Raw genomic sequence first — 18,884 nt, forward strand, 5'->3', positions numbered from 1 at the left:
TATGGTGCAAGTATAAATTATGCTTAGCAGAGCATAGCAACTGCAACATACAGCTGAATCACATGAACTTCATTACCAGTCTCTATAATGTGCCTGCCCTCATGACACCGAGTAACCCCGTTCGGTGGAGAGGAATATGGAAGGAATATTAGCCAGGTCAAGCCCATTGCTGTCTTCAGCTCATTTGCCTGTCTCCTCAGAGCCGCCTTCTCTTGTAGGTGTTCATTGATCATTCACACTGATGGGAGAGTTTTATCCCCCAGGAGTTCTGCTTTTGTAAGTAAAATGATGGTAGAGGTATTGCACAGCAAACTGATGGATTTGATGTTGTGTCCACAGAGGAAGAAAAGTATGCCTTTGTCAACTGGATTAATAAAGCCCTTGAGAAAGACCCTGACTGTAAACACGTGGTCCCAATGAATCCAGAAACAGATGACCTCTTCCAGGCGGTCGGTGATGGCATAGTGCTTTGGTAAATAATACCTATCTTTCTCTCAAATGGGAACTGTGAGTCTGCAGAAGCTTACACCTCTGCTTAAATGGAAGCTGCTGACTTGACATTAAGCTCATGAATCTTTGCAGATTCAGGGCCTTAGTAATGCTAGTTTTTTGCTTCTTTTCTCTTTAAAAATATAATCATAGAATCATAGAATGATTAAGGTTGGAAAAGACCTCTAGGATCATCATGTCCAATCATCAGCCCAACACCACCATGTGTCCTAAACCATGCCCTGAAGTGCCACATCTACACGTCTTTTAAATACCTCCAGGGATGGTGACTCCATCCCCTCTCTGGGCAGCCTGTTCCAATGCCTGACCACTCTTTCAGTAAAGACATTTTTCCTAATATCTAATCTAAACCTCCCCTGACACAGCTTGAAGCCACTTCCTCTTGTCCTGTCATTTGTTACTTGGGAGAAGACAGCAACACCCACCTCGCTACAACCTCCTTTCAGGTAGTTGTAGAGAGTGATAAGGTCTCTCCTCAGCCTCCTCTTCTCCAGACTAAACAACCACAGCTCCCTCAGCTGCTCCTTAAAAGACTTGTTCTCCAGACCCTCTTCACAGGCTTTGTTGCCCTTCTTTGGATACGCTCCAGCACCTCAACGTCCTTCTTCTGAGGGGCCCAAAACTGAACACAGTTTTTAAGGTGTGGCTTTACCAGTGCTAGGTACAGGGCCACGATTACCTCCCTACTCCTGCTGGCCACACTATTCCTGATACAAGCCAGGATGCTGTTGGCCTTCCTGGCCACCTGGGCACGCTGCTGGCTCATGTTCAGCCGGCTGTTGACCAGCACCCCCAGGTCCTTCTCTGCTGGGCAGCTTTCCAGGCACTCTTCCCCAAGCCTGTAGCGTTGCATGGGGTTATTGTGACCCAAGTGCAGGACCCAGCACTTGGCCTTGTTAAACCTCATACAATTGGCCTCAGCCCATGGATCCAGCCTGTCCAGATCCCTCTGTAGAGCCTTCCTGCCCTCGAACAGATCAACGCTCCTGCCCAACTTTGTGTCATCTGCAAACTTACTGAGGGTGCACCCGGTCCCTTCATCCAGATCATTGATAAAGATATTAAACAAGACTGAAAGCTTCTTTCATGTTAAATGATAGTTTTCCTTTGCCTCCAGGCCCTTGCAATAAGATGAAGTCACTGAAATTCAAGAAGTTACTTGGTTTTATTTTTGTCCAAGGGCTTTTAGGGTTCAATGAAGCAACACAAGACAGTGAGTGCTTTCACAGAAATTTCCTGCATAATAAACTTCTTGCACAACTTCACCTTGTGGCATTCTTCGCCTCACACTTATATTACAATCTGCACGTGACCCAAAAGAATTGCTTGAGTATTGTGTGTGTGCCCATGTGCGTATGTGGAAAAACAGAGGCTGACTATATTTGCTCGGTAACTCTCCAGCTCTTTGACTTGTCCTGAAGCGTAGGGACAAAAGCTATATTGTATTTTGTGCACACATAGCTAGTAGTGCATTTCTTGCTGTTTTTTATTTCCAGTAAGATGATCAACTTCTCAGTGCCAGATACCATTGATGAGAGAACAATCAACAAAAAGAAACTCACGCCCTTCACAATTCAGGTACTAAAATGTAACAAGGCTCTTTGTTTTTCCGCTTAGGATGCTTTGATATAGCCATTAAGAGAAAGGCTGAAGATACCATGGTCCTGCCCAAAGTTTGTGGCAAAGTGAGATGCTCAGGTCCACGTTATAAAAAACATATAGACTTCTATTTCTGTTTCTTGCCAAACAAATCAGCAATCTGACTAAACAAACTATGTTTGTATTTTCACTTAACCCAATGTATAATGTTTGCCACTTCAAAGCTTTAGATACCTTTGTGGTAGATGCCATACGAATGCAAGAGCAACTAGATAATATGGTGACCAATTCCAGTTGGAGAAGCTCTCAGGTGGCTGAACCCCATATCCAGGGTCACACAGGCATGGCCATGGACCTGAATTCAGAACTGCTGTGTTGCAGTCTGATGCCCTCACCAAAATATTAACTATGATCTAGGAAGTACTGTGGTGTGCAACATGCCTGAGATGGGACCGTAGCCTTTACCCACCTCTTACAACCCATGCTATTTCACCTTGAATACTGAATATCTTCTCTATTTCTATTATGTGCACATGTACATGATTTAAAAATTGGTCAAAAAAGATAATTTTCACCTATTTAAAGTTTACTGTGTTTCTCACACAGCAGTATGTAGAGAGATATTTTTATATGAACAGCATCTATGTATCTGGGTACAGAATATAAATAGATATATGGAATAGATATGAACCTAACCCAGTTTAGCCCTCAGCTGCTCTGATTTGATGGAACATTAGCCAGGCTCAAGTAAGCTCAGAAGCCATTAAATTGGATTTTTATGCTGTATACCACATTTTTCAGTTCTAATCGTTTTGGTCAGCAGCATAGCTTAGTGATGCAGCTCAGATCAATTGCTGTCACAGGTAGACATGATTTGATCAATATAGCTTCCACTTTAACTTAACCCTTTTACAGCTGTCTGGTGGAGAAAAGATAATTAATGTGAAATGCTCCAATTTTTCTAGCTTATGAGAATTTACACTATGTCTCTCTTTGTATTTTGTATCTAATCAAATCTCTCTGTCATGCCAGCAGTGATGAAATTCATGTGAAAAATTGCATATCTGTGTGATAAATTATATTGTCCAGGCTTCTTTGCCTGCTTTACTTGCCTGCTGTTCACCGAGCCACCTTTTTCAATAGTGCAGACTGGTGGGTCAGTTTTTCTTATACCTTTTGTTTTAAATGGGAATTAAGTGACAAAGGAACATAATGTTCCTGAAACATCACTTTCATTCCCTCCCTCACTGTGAATCACAGAATCCCTCTGCTTCCACTGAACACTCCCAAACCAGGACTCCATACTGCAAAATATTCACGCTTGACCAGTTCTGACTTTGGCTGAATTGCAAGGTTAAAAATTCAACAGGTTTATTCATACTGATTCCTATGACCGTGTGCTTTAAGTATACATTGCCAGTTAGGAACTTAACTGTATCTTAAGTGTTACAGCTTTTGCATAGTGCTTAGGGAAAGCCAAGCCTGGAATGTCTGCCAGTTGACTGGGTTGTAGCTCCCTCATTCCTCCATGTGTGCAAGACCGAGTGGACGAGAGCTTTCCCTATGCTGAAGCTAAGCCTGCACTTAATCATATGCTTATGCATTAGCTATAGGAAGAGCTTGGCTTTGATAACAGGATTGAGCCAGGACATCACTGTGAATGCAGGCATATGTTCTGAGCTCCATGTCATGGTGTGACATGGTGTCTTTCACCTTGGCCAAAGAGGTCCTTTCCATCTTTGTGTTGGGACCCAGAACTTACCTGTAATCCCAGGATATTCTGTGTTCCCCTGCTCCCTGTGGTCAGACATGTACATAAATGCATTCACAGTGAAGCTGCTCACAGATTTCACTAGTTTTGACTGTGCTCCCTTCCTGTATCCTCAGCTCTCCAGTTACTGCATCATTTAAAAGTTCTCTTCTTTCCCTAGGAAAATCTGAACCTGGCCCTGAACTCTGCTTCAGCCATTGGGTGCCATGTTGTTAACATTGGAGCCGAAGACTTAAAAGAAGGGAAACCGTACCTCGTTTTGGGTCTTCTGTGGCAAGTCATCAAAATTGGACTCTTTGCCGACATAGAGATCAGCAGGAATGAGGGTATATATATGGCTCTTTATTTAAGTGCCCTAGTGTTATCACTGAACAGTCTTTAGGATAATGCTCTTTTAAAAAAGTTCTTAATTCGATTTTTTCTTCAAGTATTTGTTGCCTGTCTTCTTGACTGCTCTAATTTCCCTTGCTCTTCACAAGTTCCAGCACTCTAGAGTCCAAGGCTGTGTGTAGGCCTGTATGTGCAGAGCCAATTTCATGCTTATTGGGTCAGGAGTGATGGTCCACACCCCGGTATATTGGTGTTCTGGCACTAAAACTGGGATAAGGAAATGTTACACTGCATGCAGGAAGCTTTGCTCTTTCCTTGCTTTTGATTGCCAAACATCTCCTCTTTCTTTGTGAAATCAGAATTATAGAATCACCGAATATTTTAGGCTGGAAGGAACCCCTGGAGGTTCACCCTGGAGGTCCTCTAGTTCAGCAATCCAACCCACTTACAGCAGTACCAGTCTCAAGGTTAGATGAGGTTGCTCAGGGCCTTCTCCAGTGCTCTCTGGGCAGCCTGTTCCAGAGCCCAATCACTCTTGCTGTGAATTTTTTTTTCTTATATCTGATTGTAATTTCCACTCCTGCACCTTGCGACTGTAACTTCTCATCCTTTTGCTGTGCATACTGGGAAAATACAGCTCTGGCCCCTCTATAATTGTTGAAGACAATACTCGTTCCCCTCTCAGACCTCTTTCCAGGCTAAACAAATCCATTTTTGTCATCCTCTTCTCATACATTACGTACTCCAGCCCAACTATCTTGGTCTTCCTCCGCTAGGCTGCAGTTTGTCAATGCTTCTCTTGTACTGGGGAGCCCCAAATGGGACATGGCACTCCAGATGTGTCTCACCAATGCCAACATTCTCTGTGAATAGCTTCAGTGTGAGGCTGTGGGTGTGTACATGCAGTCCACATGGTACCTCATCTTGCTGCTTTGTTTCCTGCGCCTCTGGATAGTCAGCTCAAGCAACAGTGACACTTCCCTCCAGTTACCACGCAGGTGTTACTGTCTTTGTTTCAGCCCTTCCACATTTCTATCCCTTTCATAGCCAGAGCCACCAGTTCCCAGAGTCCTCTGTTCCCATTCCTTTGCAGGTAGCCTTACCCTGCTTAATAGTTAATTTTCACTTTCTGGCATTTTCTTCTTCACTTCTCATCTCAGACTTCAGTTTGTCACGGTAGACAAGCCAAGATAATTTTGATTTCTTTTCAGGCTCTCTCTTCTGCTGGTCGCCCTTTTCTGCAGCTGTTCGAGGTGAAAATCCCCTTTCTTGAGCATGGGACACTGTATTTCCAATGAGGTCTCATAAGGACATGGTATCAAGGCAGTAATACACACCAACCTCTATGGGAAATACCTGAGATGCACTAATATCATGTTTGGTTTTCCCCTGGTCATATCGTATGGTGGCTCAGAGTAGCTCAGAAAACATCTAATACACTCAAGTTGTTTTCATCCTCTGTTTGTACAAGATTTTAGCTGATAGCAGTGATTCATATTAATTCCCTAGTGTCTTTGAACATGGCACTATTAAATTACATTCCATTTTTATTACTGTCATCTAGTTCTTTCTGTCTGATTTCCTAATCGTCCTCTGTATTGACTATGCCACCTAGTGAATATCATCATCAAATTTTTATCACATTGCTAGAATTTGTGCCAAGATAATTGATGCAAAAAAAAAAAGGAAACATTAATCCAAAAATCAATCCATTATCAACTCCACGATCCTTCTTCCAGCCTACTTCTCTCATTGTTAACATTATTCTCTTTATAAAATCCACTGCCTACTCTCAGACGCTTCTATTACCTCACCCGGTTCAGTTTAACCCCATAGCACCTTATACCAAATTATCAATGGAACTTCAGATATAGGTCTCCACTGTAGGTCTCCACTGCTTCCTTTATGTAGCAAGTCCATATTTCTTTCAAAGAATGACAAATGATACTGAAAGATCAGAGTAGTGTGGTACACTCTCCCTTTTTATCACATTAACAATTAGTTTCCATGTTATTAGTTGTTCTTTTCAAAACTTGTTCTAAAGCTTTTCATGCTCCAGAGATCAGCTGAACATCCTGCAGTTGCAAGGGTCAATCTTTCCTCTTTCCTCCTTTTATGAACATAAATAGTATTATGCCTCTTCCTCTTTTTATGAACATAACTATGTTAATTTTTCTATATAAATACGGTATCTTCTCCAATTGACAGATGAGTTAACCCTACTGGCCCATGAGCCCATGAAGTCATGTGCAAGTTCTTCAGGATACCTGTGTGGATCCAGTTTCAGTGTGAAGGTCACTGAGATTTCTTTCATCTAACCTGCAGAAAGTCCGTGTTCATTTTTTCATTCCCATCTTGCCCCTGTGCTCAACATCGTAATATTTTCATTAAGACCTGAGGCAAGGAATTCGGGTAGTTCTTAGATGACACTGAAATCATCTTGCATTTCTATATGATCCACTGCTAGATCCACAGCTAACAGCCTTGTCCTCATTTTATTGATGAGACCCTTTTTCTGTTGATGTCCTCTGTCATGCTAACCCAGCTTGAATTTTGGCAACATTTTGGTCGCTCACTTCTAGAAACTACGGTAGCAGAATGTGTAAAAGATAAAATATTTATACATTCTTCCTTACAAGTATTCACAACATCACTAATTTTTTCTTTTTCCCTGCTTAGCTTTGATTGCTCTTCTGAGAGAAGGAGAGAGCCTGGAGGACTTGATGAAGTTGTCTCCAGAGGAACTGCTGCTGAGGTGGGCAAACTATCACCTGGAGAATGCAGGATGCAACAAAGTCAACAACTTCAGCTCAGACATCAAGGTATGAGAAACACTGACCAACAATGGCAAAACAGCAGTTCCACACCCAAATCCCTGCCCTCCAAACAGGGATTGTGTACTGAAACAATCCAAGCAGCTGACACTGCTCTGCTGAACGCATGGAGCTGGATACATAAAATCATTTTAGTGGGGTTTACCTTTCCGCTCAGTAGTATTCCTCCCCATCCTGACCTCCCAGTCATCACTGCCAGCCCCAGCACACCAAATGCCTGGAAAAGGAATGGCTGCTGGCTCTGGACAGGGCATAGGGACTCTTATACTGAGTCATACAGACTCATGCTCTACTGCTGTACTTTCTGTTCCCTGCCTATTGCTCTCCTCCTTCTTAAATGTCCTTAAATGCCTCTTGACCTGGCTTTGGTTTGGAAAAGGCTGGACCTTACCCAGACATGTAACTAGGTGTAGGGGAAGAGGATGGGGCTCTTCCAATTCCCCAGCTTGATCTTTTTTTCAGTACAGCACCTGCGTTATGTGCTCCTCTGTCCCAACCTTTGCTACAACACTGCATGCACTTACCTACAAGTTTTAATTCAGTGGGACTATTCAAAATAATATAGCTAGATGGGGAGGCACTTGCAAGGTTGGGTCTCTATTCTGCGTAGCACATTTCATGTACTTGGGACTTCATAGGCTTCATATGGGTGCAGATTTCAGCAGAGCTTTCTCTGTAGGACCTTCATTCTTCATAGACAGATGTATTTGAACCTCAGTGGTGCACACTGATGGCTTTCAGACACTAAAGCTACAGAGTGAGGCCCAGCCACATCGCAGAGCTGTAGGTGGTATACCAGGGAGGGTGTCTGAGCTGGCTTCCAGGCAAGCCAGGGGCTGGCTGGCACACTGAACGCCCCAGCCATGACCCGACCTGCCTGCTCCCACCATAGGATGAGAAAAGACCCACTCCAGAGATGCCTGGTTGTAGGCTTCACCAGGGACTTAAGCATGAAAAGTCATTTACCATGACTTGCTTGACATACAGCAAAAAATACCGGGGAAGGCAAAAGAGTCACATTCGACAATATGATTTTTATTGTAACAGATTTTTGGTTCACTGTGGGAGGGGACTGGAGAATATCCATGGAAAGGGAAGGGAATGGAGCATTTCCCATCTTTCTGTAGGGTGGCTGAGAGGACTATAATGCAACTGATTAAATCCTATCTGCAACTGTAAGATAAATTACCCTTATCATATTTACAGTTGGAGAATAAGGCACATGTTTACTTCTCAGAGGCCAAGACTTCAGCCTTTACAGCCATTCTCTAATTAAACATGTCTCCCCACCTTGCCGATGTATAAGATTTAAAATAATTCAGGTAATCTGCTTTAGATTTCGAAGAGTATTATTTGGGTTAGTGAGTCAAGTCCCTAGACACTAACATGTAGCTTTAATTTCAGTTCTTTGAGATATTTCTGAAGCAACATGGAAGCAACATTACATTTCACAAAAGATTAAAGACACAACATGTTAACTCCTTATCTTGTTCCTGCCCTTTTGCCTGAAAAATGCTGATACTATTTTTGGTTTTAACTTTTGTCCTTGAAAACTATGCTTTCTCTTCCATAACTGTTCCAGCGTTGCTTTGAAATCCGCTTTAAACATCTGCTTTCTCCTTCTGCATTTTCTTTTATTAAATGCTCAGCAGCCTGACTTCTACAGCATTATAAAGGTATGCATTTTCTTATCTCTAATTTAATGTACGGATTAAGTAAATTCTAATATCTCTTTGTTGTTGCTGTCTTTTTTGTAAGTGCAACACACAGCATTTTGTCTTGTGCGTTGACCGTTCTGCAGCACATGTATATTGGCTTAAGGAAGAAATAGATTTGGCAAATACAGCATGAAGTAGGAACTGCTAAGTGCTTCCAGCTTAATTAATTTAATTATGTAGCCCAATGATTGATGTAATAAAAACTAAGCATGCAGGCACATTGTTCAGGGGAGCACTGGCATGCAAAACCTGAGCTTTAGATGTAATTGTTCCTCCCTTTAATTTCTCTGCCTGTCACAGGACTCAAGAGCTTATTACCATTTGCTGAACCAAGTTGCCCCCAAGGGAGATGAAGAAGGCATTCCGGCTATTACTATTGACATGTCAGGATTAAGGGTAAGATGAGATAAGTTTAGAGTAAATGCCAATATTTTCTGTCTGTTACTTGCATTGCTGGTCAACACAGAGTTGCATGGGGACGCCAGAACAAGCAAACTCTTTTTAGCTTTGCAACATGATCTTGTATTTCAGAAATCAAAGCTTTCAAGGAAATAAATGATGTGTTTTGCCTTTTGTTAGATATTATTGCTGAAACTTTAACAACCATTGAATCACACTGATAAACTACTAACATGTAACAAACATATTTAAATATATGTATTTGGGAATTTCATCAAACCATCCCCTTTTATATGGAATATAACTGTAAAAGCAATAAAGTGAGATGGTTGGATTGTAGGTAAAGCCCATTTGAAAACACAGACCTGCTGTTAGTAAAAGTGGGAAAGGAAATAGCTACAAATCCGACAGGACCTGCTTTAGCAGCCCCACATGTAGCTCCACGTGTGGACACCCTGAGCGGGTCTTGTGTGCAGTGCCAGGCGACGGGGTGAGGCTCGATGGTCCCATTTTCTGCCGGCACAGGAGAAGGATGATGTCCAGCGAGCAGAGTGCATGCTGCAGCAGGCGGAGCGGCTGGGCTGCCGGCAGTTCGTCACGGCCACCGATGTTGTCCGGGGAAATCCAAAGCTAAACTTGGCCTTCATCGCCAACTTGTTCAACAAATACCCTGCCCTGCATAAGCCAGAGAACCAGGACATTGACTGGAGCTCTATTGAAGGTAAGGAAAATGCAAGTAAAGGTACTTTCTGGCCCCACTTGCCACAGTATCCCCAGCTCTGAGTTGATGATAGGTTAACCTAACCTTATGTCCTTCGGACATATATTCACTGCATTGTTAGCACAGGCAGCCTTGAGAAAGGGAGGCTGCTCTCTCCCTGCATGTAGCTTCTAGTATTTTGGGGATCTGTTCTGTGGCTAGCACATGTTAAAAGCCAAAATGTTTGTGGGATGTCTGAACCAGTACGGACTACTGAGAGTGCTTGATAGTTGAAATTAGAGTTGATCTGGCATTCCCTTAATTGAGAATATAATTTAAAAATCAGGTCTTGCATAAACCTGCTGCCTGCTTGCTCTGGGTTGGGGTCAGGACCACCGTTGTACAGATCATTTGCTGAGCTACAGGTCCTTCCTTCTCAGCCTCATCGTGAAACAGTTCACGCTAGAGCACAGGCTGTTCTTGAATTCTTGAAGGTATTTCAAGGCCAATCTGCCTAAATACCATAATACATAGGGCATGAAGAAATATTACATGCTGCACCGTGCTCTCTTATTTCACATGTCAGCCAGTGTCTCCTTTTGTTTACGGTTCAGTGCACTGTAAATTCTGAGTTATGGTTTCATCACAAGACACTTATTTTACTGCAGTGTTGTGTTTTGTAGGCTGGTTGATTGATCTATCTGTTGTTTTAGGTGAGACAAGGGAAGAGAGGACGTTCAGGAACTGGATGAACTCCCTGGGTGTTAATCCACGTGTAAATCACTTATATAGGTAAGAGGAGGTATTACACTTCCTTCAGATGATAAATAGAGTCAGCAAATTGTTTATAAAGACATAAAAACTTTTGGACCCTCTAAGAATATAAGCTGCTTTTTCTTTTTAGTTTTTAGGAAACTAACTTTACCTCTACCAATAGTTTAGTTGGGTTCCTTTCCTCTGTTCTCTGGACAATGATGTATCTTTTTTATTGTTTTCAGTGACCTGTCAGACGCCTTGGTTATCTTCCAGCTCTATGAAAAGATTAAAGTGCCAGTAGACTGGAACAGAGTGAACAAACCACCATATCCTAAACTGGGTGGCAACATGAAGAAGGTACAAAAAGCTGGAATAGCTCCAGTAATGATGCCTTATCCTCAGAGGATAACTATATAATTTCAAACTGCAACATGGGCACTCATGTTGTTTTCAAGTCCCAAGTATGGCACATTAAACGGGATTTTGTCTAGTCAGTGAATAATTTTTCATCCTGAAAAAGAAACACGCTGGCTCTTTTGACAGGTGAAAAATAATTGTAAAGTAAAAAGACTCGACACCTGTTGTGTCAATATTTAAAAACTGTATTTGCAGACCACTTTTGCTACTTAGTCACCAATTATAATGCATCTTTACTGTGAGTCATATGGCACCAGCTTAATTGCAGCTGTCTGGATCACTGTCCTCCACATCAAATGAAGACAGTGATGATAAGCATTCTTAACCAGATGCCTCAAGAACAGATCACAGAGTTGCTGTTAAATACAAAGCTTTCTCCCAGCTATCTGGATTCCATCCAGTTAGACCAGAGTGATTAACTGACCTAAAAAATTGACGTGGACATTAATCCTTTGTCTCAGTGCAATGCCATCATGCTGGAGGTACCCATGAGCCACAGATTCATATTTTCCAGGGTAATCTGTTTTTCAGGCCCTGATGACTAAGTATAACATTTCCTTCTATGTTAACTGTTTACCATGGCATTTTTGGGATGGAACTGGCTGCTCGTAGTCAAACAGCTGTATTATCACAGAGCCCCAAAGCTCCTGTTTGCCCAGGCGGGTCTGGGCTAAGCAATCCAAAGAATTTAAAGTAACAGTGTCTTGTCTTCTTTTTTTTCTATATTTTTGAATGGCACTAATTGAACCTGTCATCAACAGCTTGAAAACTGCAACTATGCAGTGGAACTGGGAAAGAATCAAGCCAAATTTTCCCTTGTCGGCATCGCTGGGCAAGATCTGAATGAAGGAAACCGTACGCTCACGCTGGCCTTAATCTGGCAGTTGATGAGAAGGTATGGCAGTCAGACACAAACCTCAGAGTGTTTTGATATACTGAGTTTGTATTGTAAAGGTTTCCTGATGCTATCACTGAGAAGGGTCTACAGGCTACAGCGTTCTCACTCCTCTGTTTGCACTTCTATGCAAAGACAGAGTAACCTTTTGCTCACTCCTAGTTAGGGATGCAATCAGGAAGCACATTATCTTGTGGGCAAGGCCACTACAGTCAGCTCATGCAGAAGATCATTATTGTCATTAGCGGTATAGCATGAATGAATGTTCATTGCATGGAAAAGAGAAAAAGGAGTTGAAAGGTCTCTGTATCAGGGAATGGGGAGAATGTACTGGAAGCAAGGAATTGTTGCAGAAGTTTTGTAATCCGCTGCATGAAGTGGATGCAACTAAGTAGCTCTCCCCACTTTAATGTAATTCTCTCTGTGTGTTTGTGTGTTTAAGAGCTCCGTAAATGGGTGTAAAGAGACCCAGTGGTTAGGAAATAAATACAGACTAAATTCAGTCTACAAAGGAAGGTATAGCTTTATCAGGCAAACAATTAATCTAGGGATGTGGTGATAACTTGCCATCAATTTAGGATGTCTTTCCAAGGTGTATGCTGGCATATAAGCAAAATATTCTGGGCTTGTGTTTATGCAGAAGGTCAGTCTTACGTAAGCATAACAATTCCCTTCTGGTGTTAAAGTCAGTGATTATTTTTTAAGCACTGTGAGAATGAATCATTTACACTGAGATCCACTAAGAGGGACACTGTAGGTATTTTGAGTGCCAAAACATTTTCACATTCCCAAAACAGTGATGAGGTAACTGGGCGTGAATTAGACCCAATAGATAAATTAACATGTTATAATATAATTCATATATACTGTGAATGTGTGGGAAGCAGGGGGATATCAGGTCTAAGAGGACTTTTGGGATGATCCCAGTCAAGCTGTGAACATACAGGATGGTTCTGAAGTTATAGTAGACTTTAAGCAAACGCAGGTATCCTGGCTTCCCTCTTAAGGTACACCCTGAATATCCTTGAAGACATTGGTGGTGGAGAGAAGGTCAATGATGAAATCATTGTCAGCTGGGTCAATGAAACGCTGACTGCTGCTGAGAAGGATTCAACCATCTCCAGTTTCAAGGTACAGTTTTTTGCTGGAAGTCTCTTCTTAGGAATATCTTATTCAGTTTGTTTGTGTGTGTTACATACTTTGCCTGTATATAGACATATATATACACATGTACATGCCTACAATATATTATGATATCATTAACTACATAATTTGATTATTTTTCATTCCCTTTCAAAGGCATGTTCAGATATAGTGATTTTATTCAAGGGGTTTTATTATGAAAAGGTAACAGAAACGTGATATGATCATAACAGAAAACACCTTGAACACCAGTTTGACATAGGAAATCAAAGTATAGAGCCAGGAATGATGGCTGGAATTAAGCAAGAATTGCTATGCTGTTTATTATTAAATGGCAACAATTACAAATGACCATATTAAAAAGAATAATAGCAATACTTTTATAACATGGTGGTACTGTTTGGAGTGGTACCCTATTTTGCAAGGCACCTTATGAACACAGAGACACTCCAATTCCAGAGAGCTTCCAATTTTGCTAACACATCTGAGACACTTCCCAAGCTGGGGAACATTCAGTTGATGTAAATCAGGAGTTTGCACCAGGTGAGGACAGATCCATCAGACTTCATGTAATAAGCTCAGAAGACACACAGCTGGTCCCCCTCACACATCCCATCAGTAGACGTGTATCAGTGTTATAGTATCACAGAATCATAGAATCATAGAATGGTCTGGGTTGGAAGGGACCTTTAGAGGTCATCTAGTCCAACCCCCCTGCAGTGAGCAGGGACATCTTCAACTAGATCAGGTTGCTCAGAGCCCCGTCCAACCTGGCCTTGAACATTTCCAGGGATGGGGCATCTACCACCTCTCTGGGCAACCTGCGCCAGTGTCTCACCACCCTCATCACAAAAAATTTCTTCCTTATATGTAGTCTGAATCTACCCTCTTTTAGTTTAAAACCATTACCCCTTGTCCTGTCACAACAGGCCCTGCTAAAAAGTCTGTCCCCATGTTTCTTATAAGCCTTCTTTAAATATTGAAAGGCCACAATAAGGTCTCCCTGGAGCCTTCTCTTCTCCAGGCTGAACAACCCCAACTCTCTCAGCCTTTCTTCATAGGAGAGGTGCTCCAGTCCTTGGATCATTTTTGTGGCCCTCAGAAGCAAATTCACTAGCCCAGCACCCCATCTTTTGATTTAATTATTTCCACTGGGGAAAAAAAAAATCCTTGAAAGGGTTTTTAGTCTGCTGTAGATGAAAAGTGATGCTAAGCAGCCCTTTGTGAAGATCTAAATGGTATTTGACTGAGCTGTCCATTGCTCTCGAGCCTAGACTCTGGCTTTGTGGGAGATCTGTCATCCTGTTCTTGCACCTAACAGTATTTTTCATCTACACAGGATAGCAAAATCAGCACCAGCATGCCCGTCCTGGATCTCATTGATGCTATTCAACCAGGATCAATCAAATATGACCTCTTGAAAACAGAAGACCTGAACGATGAGGAGAAACTAAATAATGCTAAGTACGTTCGTGCCAAGTGACACTTAACATGAGTTACCTGCTCAGGCTTGCCTGACTCTGTCTTTGAAAACTGCTCTGCTATCATTCTCATCTGGCACAACCTCAACTGAGAAATACCTCCAGAGTAAGAAGCATGAAGGCTAGGAGTTAGGCAGTATAAAAGACTATCAATGGAAATGAAGTGTGTAATGTTATAATTCCTGCTTTATAATTCCCTTGAAGGGATCAAAATCACTTGGCTTCACAAGCTCCTATTTTCTCTTATTAAATTTAAAATTCCTTCCAAGATCAGGGAACAATGCCAACAATAGAGAGCCATGGAAACCAGTGATTAGAGGTCATGCTACCTCTTCAGTCACATACATGTGGAACAAGGGCATTTTTAAGAGAGAAGGGGGAGGACAGGATTCATGCCTGAAAAACTAGTTTTATGGGTGTGGATATTGATTATTTTTCCTGAGCAAACCATTTCCTAGCAGAGAGCCAATGCTGGGAGCATCTCCCTTTCCTTTCAGAGTTATAAAGATCACCTCCCAGTCTGATCATCAGTTTAGCTACTTCTTTGCTATGTGGCAACTACAAAAGAGGAAAGGATGACTGTAAGGCAATCAGAGCTCCCATTATTTTTATAAAGACTTCTCCCACTGTTCTTTTTCCCTTCCATTTCCTACCATGTTATCTTTCTTTCCTCGCAATCCTACATGTGCTTCTCTCCATACTTCTTTTCTTCATCCCTGCTGATGACTCTTTTCCCCTCCCTTTCCCTCCCCCACCGTGTTTCTCTGCATTTTGGGGAGAATTTCACAAATGTATGTGCTCTGCAGTGGGAAGAACCTGGGATTTTCTAGCTTTTTTTCAGGAAAAAATAGAGAGAAGAGACATACCCACTGGAGAACAGCCAGTAGCTGTGCAACAGTGGACTCTGAGGAGGGAGATGGGAAGGTCAGCTTGTTGATTTTGAGTACTTTCTTCTTCAAACAGGAGAGAAAGCCCTGAATGTTGATTTTCCAACAACACTGATCTCCACCAACATCAGCCTTCTCCTTTCCATCCTCATGGATTTGTTTATGTGTGAAGCCTGAGGAGCAGAAATTGAGGGGGAGCAAGACTAGGATGGCTGCTTGTTAGGATAATCTTTCAGGGAATGGGAAACTAAATGTTTCATACTGAACTTTGAGCTGCAGTCTCCCTTGCTGCAGGTAATCAGTGCTCTAACCATCAGGGAACGCACTCCTCCTTTTACTAGAAATTAGTTCTTTATGAACCTGCCTCATACATTCCTATAGAAAAGTTTTGATGAATCAGTAAGAAAGTTCCCAACCCACTCAGGTACTGGTCATGTAAAAAACTTCTTAACAGAGGGCAAATGCATGGTACTGCATTAATTTATTCCTTTGTTTTGTTTTTTTTCACCCCTGCAATACAGATATGCCATCTCTATGGCAAGGAAAATTGGAGCAAGAGTCTATGCCCTTCCAGAAGACCTGGTTGAAGTAAAACCCAAAATGGTCATGACAGTGTTTGCTTGCCTTATGGGAAAAGGCATGAAGAAAGTTTAAAGCACAAAAGACTTGTACTGAGGCCTGGTATTCACCCTTTTGATTCCTTCAAACTGGATGCTCTTCTCTGAATCAAGGAAATATGCAGGGTGCTCATGCTTTTAAGGCATGAATATTATACATGTTTCCAGATCATAGGAAAGTTGTGTATCCAAAAAAGGTCTTGTTTTGAACAGTAATATGTGCTTGATTTCTTTGCCTTACTTTCCACTTTGCTAGATATAACCATTTCATGTTCCTGATTAAGTTTTCTTTTCAATAATGAGGCCTGTACATATTGTTATATTAATGGATACCAGGGTTTTCTGTCAGAGGTCACATGGAAATCTTTGTCTTGGGAGGTACAGGCAGCTTTTAGGATTATGAAATGTTATATACTGCTTCTGCCTAAAAATGTCTTCATGCTTCTGATAGCATTTCTGCCACACTTCCCTTCAGTTTGCATCGGGATAACAAAAGGCGTTTCCCCAAGCCAATGCGAGTATTAGTGGCTATATTTTTGGAACGGTAGGATTCTCTTAGGAAATTCTTGTGAAAAGAGAGAAGTGTTTGGAATCTGCTATGTGCTGGTGGTATATGAACTGAGCAGTACTCTCCTCTGCAAGTTATGCCTCTGCCACCAGTGGCATTACTCACAGAGTACATTACTACTCACTGAAAAAACATACCCTAACCTGGTCCTCCAAAAATACCCAAACTGTGGAACTTTTGCAAGAAATGCTCTCCAAAGGATAACTCATTTTCATGTCATAACACAAAACATAAGCAGACTGCAAAGCATGATAGAAATGAAAACCATGTTAAAGAAACTACTCAATTAGTAGCAATAAGATAAGAAGTGAACCAAAGGGGTGCAGAATGACGTATTTATGTAGTGAATGAAAATTAAACTCTGTTAACTTTACAGACTTGCACTCAAAGGGCTGTGGCCCTGATTCAGGAGAGCATTTAAATGTGAACGAATTAATATGAAACACATATTAAAATGCCTCCCTGAACCCAGGCTGGGATCCTCAATGGAATTAAATCAGCATAGCTTTGCAGCTAACAAGGCGCTGTCAGTTTGCCTCAGTCGAGGACCTGGCCCCGTCTGTGGCTAGTCAGTGGGATATTGTTTGCACTGAATCTCTTCCTTGGCTTGAGTCATTTATTGTTCTGGCCTTTATGTGGCTTTTACTGTGATGAAATGCAGAAGGAAGGAATTTTGCCTTAATGCAATCCCATTGACACCGTCTCAGTTCCCTCCTTCTCCCCCTCCCTCCCCTCCAGCCCCTTCAGAATTGCCTTAATAAAGAGTCAATATTCAATGACATCACTAGTCTCTCTACAGAAAATGTTCTATAAAGTCAAACGTGTAATCTTTGTTTTTAGTAATGCATGTGCTACTGGGGAAGTCTGTACCATATAGCTGAAATAAGGACAGATTTAAAAAAAAAAACACCACTGTGGGCTTGTTAAGGAGGTGCCTACCATATTGTTACTGAAAGCACAGATTGCAGAAAGCAGGAAGAATTATTTCCTAGGTCATTTCTGTACGTGCCACTCCGGGACCCTGCCAAAGATAGGACACTGTGCTGGCTGAACCTGCAGCCTGACCCCTTGTGATTTTCCCCCTTCAGTACAATACCTGTCATCCTCTTCCTTTGCTCATATACCCAAAAATGTGGCTTTGTTATGTATTCTGCAATGCAAATGTGCCACTGGGTTTCTGTACTAAAGGCCAGATCCTGCTCCTGATCAGATCTGGCTGCCCTGTTCCTTTCATGAACCTGTGTATTTAATACAGGGTGGGAAAGGAACAGCATCCCAAGACCCACCCTGTCTGGTCACAGTATTTCCCAGTGCTGGCAGAGGAGGAGAACTTCTCGAGTGTTATACAAAGGACACATCACCCTGTCGTATTGCCCATCAAAGGGGAGTTATCAGAGCATGGCCCCTAAGCTGCTCCTCCTCTTTCTAAGTGTATGACCCACTGTTGCCATAAAAGAGGGGTGGCACTGAAAAGGCAGGTGCTCTTCCCTTATGTTGTTTGGCTTAGAAGTCCAGCAGAGGTAAATCAGAGAGAGGAAACTGCAGGCAGAAACTGTGACCACAGCATTTCCCTCGGGTGAGATGACCATGTATTTTGTCTGTGTTGCATGCATACATGTAAGTTCACAAACTGCAAGGGCTATTTTAGGCTGGGTAGATGACGTAGATCTGAAAGGGCCAGGTAATCCTGCCTGAAGACAGCCCTGCTCTGGGTTCCCCATCTCAAGGAGATACCCTCGCCCTAGACTCAGGAGCAGACATGAGGGATGAAGTAGACGATGGATGGGAGGTGGCAGCAGCACCAGGGTGTGAGGAGGGGCTTTTCCCTTGGTCCCAAATGAATGGTGGCACTTGCTATCCCCACAGAGAATAATGAATTTTCAGACACAGCATTTCCCATTCACCAGCCATTACCAACTCAAGTTTTTTGCACAGGGGTAGGATTTTTAGAGAGGCCTGCTGAGAAAGACAGGGAGAGGATGCTTTCACACATCATGCATTTCCCATAGGTAAAATGTAGGACTTCAGTGTCCCCAGAGACTGAAACCTGCCTCTAGCTCAGGCTCTGGAGAGGGGACAGGTGATGTATGCTGTTATTCAAAGCATGTTTTGTGAAGAGGCCTGCTTTTCCTCCTCCTCAGCGTCATAGCACTGGAGCCAGGCACCCTGCGATACAGCCCTCCCTCCTAGTCCCCTGCCCCCAGGCTGCGTTTTGGAGCACTGCCTCTGAACCCCAACCTGCAGCCCTGCACCAGCGGT

The 18,884-nt window shown here is 42.4% G+C and overlaps 1 protein-coding gene across 1 annotated transcript in view; it reads left to right on the forward strand.

Annotated features, from left to right (window-relative positions):
- Positions 1-17,406, forward strand: part of LCP1 (lymphocyte cytosolic protein 1) — a 32,172-nt gene extending 14,766 nt beyond the window's left edge. Inside the window, exons 5-16 of the mRNA XM_075087098.1 lie at positions 340-472; positions 2,007-2,088; positions 4,041-4,206; positions 6,890-7,032; positions 9,063-9,158; positions 9,687-9,882; positions 10,575-10,653; positions 10,860-10,974; positions 11,796-11,929; positions 12,937-13,060; positions 14,412-14,536; positions 15,962-17,406. Coding sequence (XP_074943199.1) covers positions 340-472; positions 2,007-2,088; positions 4,041-4,206; positions 6,890-7,032; positions 9,063-9,158; positions 9,687-9,882; positions 10,575-10,653; positions 10,860-10,974; positions 11,796-11,929; positions 12,937-13,060; positions 14,412-14,536; positions 15,962-16,094 — 1,526 coding nt within the window. The 3' untranslated portion in view covers positions 16,095-17,406. The remainder of the gene's footprint in view (positions 1-339; positions 473-2,006; positions 2,089-4,040; positions 4,207-6,889; positions 7,033-9,062; positions 9,159-9,686; positions 9,883-10,574; positions 10,654-10,859; positions 10,975-11,795; positions 11,930-12,936; positions 13,061-14,411; positions 14,537-15,961) is intronic.
- Positions 17,407-18,884: the final 1,478 nt, after the last annotated feature.

Source organism: Phalacrocorax aristotelis, chromosome 1 (genome assembly GCF_949628215.1).
Source record: "Phalacrocorax aristotelis chromosome 1, bGulAri2.1, whole genome shotgun sequence".
Lineage (NCBI taxonomy): Eukaryota > Metazoa > Chordata > Aves > Suliformes > Phalacrocoracidae > Phalacrocorax > Phalacrocorax aristotelis.